Here is a 2,922-nt window from a genome sequence, read left to right as displayed (position 1 = left end):
TGAGATGAGTGAAATTCATAATAAGATCAATATAATAATACACAATACTGTATCTGCTATTGTAAATAATTTTATAAATACAGGAAATAAGTTTACTACAACAACAGTGTATGTTGAAATGCTCCTGGGTTGCTCAAATGTGTACGAAGTACGTAATTAATTTGTGGCCGGAAGACACGGAAACTTTTAGTTTTCTTTTTAACCCTAGAATGGTAACGCGTAGTCTCTCAGACGACGCAAGCTACAAAAACCGTTCCAGGTGGCATGTGCATGACGTGACCAACCCCCCATCACCAATACCTTCCCCCTGCCAGCCAAGGTTAATGCTGGATAGGGTTCCATTTTGTTTCATTCACTCAGTTCATTTCAGTGAGCCCATAGTCGTCTGGTAGACTACGCGTTACCGTTTATGTTACTTTTTTGTTCCTGAGTAAATATATGAAAAGTTATTTTGTGCGAATGTAGTGTTAGTTTTTCTGATAATTTTTACCGTGGATGGTCAAGTAACCATGGCTGATCCACTGAACACTAGTTTTGAAATAAGAGAAATACTATCTGAACTTGAACGAAGTGATTGTGATGAACAAGAAAGTGATCATGATGAAACGGGTTTTTGATCAACTCATTTGTTATTTATGTCCATCCGGCATTGTCAACAAAAATTAAACCTATGACAAGAAGGGCATTTGCTTAAGAAATATGTGTTGAACTAACAACTCCGCACATTCAGGGAAGACAAAAAACTGCCAAATTTATCAAGGAATCTCAAACGAAACATTGAAGATGTCGTTGGCACATCAACATCTGAGGCTCAAAATGTTATTGAAGAAGCAGGAACAAGGAAGATTTGTGCAGTTTGCCCAGCGATAAAAAGGAGAATGACTCGATTCCAGTGCACAAAATGTCATAAGCATATTTGCTTGGAGCACCGAGGAATGCTGTGTGTAAAGTGTTCTAATAAAGACTGAAATCAATAAAAATCAGGAAACATGACCTCTAAGATGTAAATAACGTCATTTGTAAATAAATTTAATTTAATTTATATTTTTATAAATTTTTATTCATTTTTCCCTAAAGTAGTCTGAGAGACTACGCGTTACCATTTATGTGTGGCAAATAGGCGTTACCATTCTAGGGTTAAAATGTATTTTATGTATTAGATAAAAACGATTTTATTGCGTTGTTGTGGCAAGACCGCTTGTATTAAAAATCTTTACATTATGCTAATTAAAACCTATGAACAACTTGTATATGAAACTGTAACAACTAATAAGAGATCTGTAAAAGTTAAAACAAAAAAAAAAACTGTTTGTTTTCAGCATAGTGATTAAAGTACACAGCCAATAGTTAACTGTATCGTATTAATTTGTCGGTCTTTTTATTTCACACAACTTTTTACATTTAATATTAACTGTGGAAGCTGTCGGGGATTTGTGCCCCCACCAGTACGGCTTCAGGAACGGGCGGTCAAACCATTGACGCAATTGAAGAGGTCCGGAGAGCAGTTTTAGATGGCTGAGAGTCACAGTCGGTACTCTCGTCGAGTTGTGCTTCTTGTTACGCTTGATGTCAAGAATGCTTTCAATTCGGCGAGATGGGCTGATATGTTAGATGCATTGTGGAACACCTTTCGCATCCCAGCGTTACCTGCTCAGGCTCATCGAAGACTACCTTCGGGCCCGACTCCTTATATACGACACTAAAGAAGGGAGGCGGACAATGAATGTGACCTCCGGCGCCGCGTAGGGCTCAATCTTGGGTCCGGATCTCTGGAATGTCTCCTATGACAGCCTTCTGAGGTCCGAGATGCCGGATGAGGCAGTTTTAGTTGGGTACGCCGATGACAAGCAGCTCTCAGAGTCGCATCAGCATATCGTACAGTTTCTGAGCCTGCCATCCTCGTGATTGCTGGAGTCATCCCGGTCAAACTTCTTGGATAGGCTGAGGATAGGAAAGCAATATACCAGGGAAAAGGCGAGATCGGCAAGGAACGTGCCACATTAGAAGAGCGCACCCGCACCTACCGGCAATGGCAGGAGTTGTGGGATCAAGAGACCCGAGGACGTTGGACAGCACGGCTGATACCGATGGTCCAGCTTTGGGTGAAACGGCGACATAGTGAGGTGGACTATTACCTCACCCCGTTTCTTACCGGTCATGGATATTTTCAGTCCTACCTTTTCTTGATGTGAAAGACCGGTTCACCGGACTGTACTTATTGCCCGGCTGTTCCCGATGATGCGGAGTACACATTCTTCCGCTGCCCACATTGGGAAAGGCCCCGCCTTGAGGCAACACGCACTCTGGGTGTTTTTTCGGTGGACTCTGTCTGCCAAGTGATGCTGGAGGGTGAGGACAACTGGAACTGTGTGTCTCATTTTGTCCAGGGTATTCTCCGCGCTAAAAAGATTGATCTAGACCTAAATGTGGTTTAGACCTTTGACTTTTTGATGGCTGGATAGGCGCGAGCTCTGAGGGCTTAGGTTAAATTCAGACCTAACCTTAAGTAATGTGACAAACAGTTTCCGGGTTGGGATCCTGAAGTATAGAGGAGGTTTTTAGTGGGTAGTTTACCACCTTGTGAGAGTCCCCACACTACAGGCTGGCCACCTGTGTGCATAAATGCATTTTCCTTCCTCTCCCTAAAAAAAAAAATATTTGCTGTGTAAGTTATAGTTTCCATGATCCCTTCGGTGTGAAGTCACTGAATATCAAATCAGTATTACAATGTTTTAGTGCAAGTTTAAAAATCTATTAAATCTAAATAGAAATGTGATAGTATTCTCAAAGATTTTTAAGTCCAATGTTGTATTAATATTCAAACAATAGACAATGCTGCAGTGATAAGTAAAATGTTTGGAACATTATTAACCAATCAATATTTACGATTCAAGTTAATAATATGTTTAAGGATTTAATTTA

General features: G+C 40.6%; 1 protein-coding gene across 1 annotated transcript; it reads left to right on the top strand.

Moving 5' to 3' along the window:
• Positions 1-1,806: 1,806 nt before the first annotated feature.
• LOC124368247 lies at positions 1,807-2,435 on the top strand. Its single transcript, XM_046825521.1, has 3 exons — positions 1,807-1,875; positions 1,941-2,102; positions 2,196-2,435. Exons 1-3 carry the CDS (start codon positions 1,807-1,809, stop codon positions 2,433-2,435), a joined length of 471 nt encoding a protein of 156 aa, XP_046681477.1.
• Positions 2,436-2,922: the final 487 nt, after the last annotated feature.

Source organism: Homalodisca vitripennis, chromosome 8 (assembly GCF_021130785.1).
Source record: "Homalodisca vitripennis isolate AUS2020 chromosome 8, UT_GWSS_2.1, whole genome shotgun sequence".
In the NCBI taxonomy this organism is placed as follows: Eukaryota; Metazoa; Arthropoda; class Insecta; order Hemiptera; family Cicadellidae; genus Homalodisca; species Homalodisca vitripennis.
Note: the sequence above shows the minus strand (reverse complement) of the source record. Positions and strands in the feature narration are given on the sequence as shown.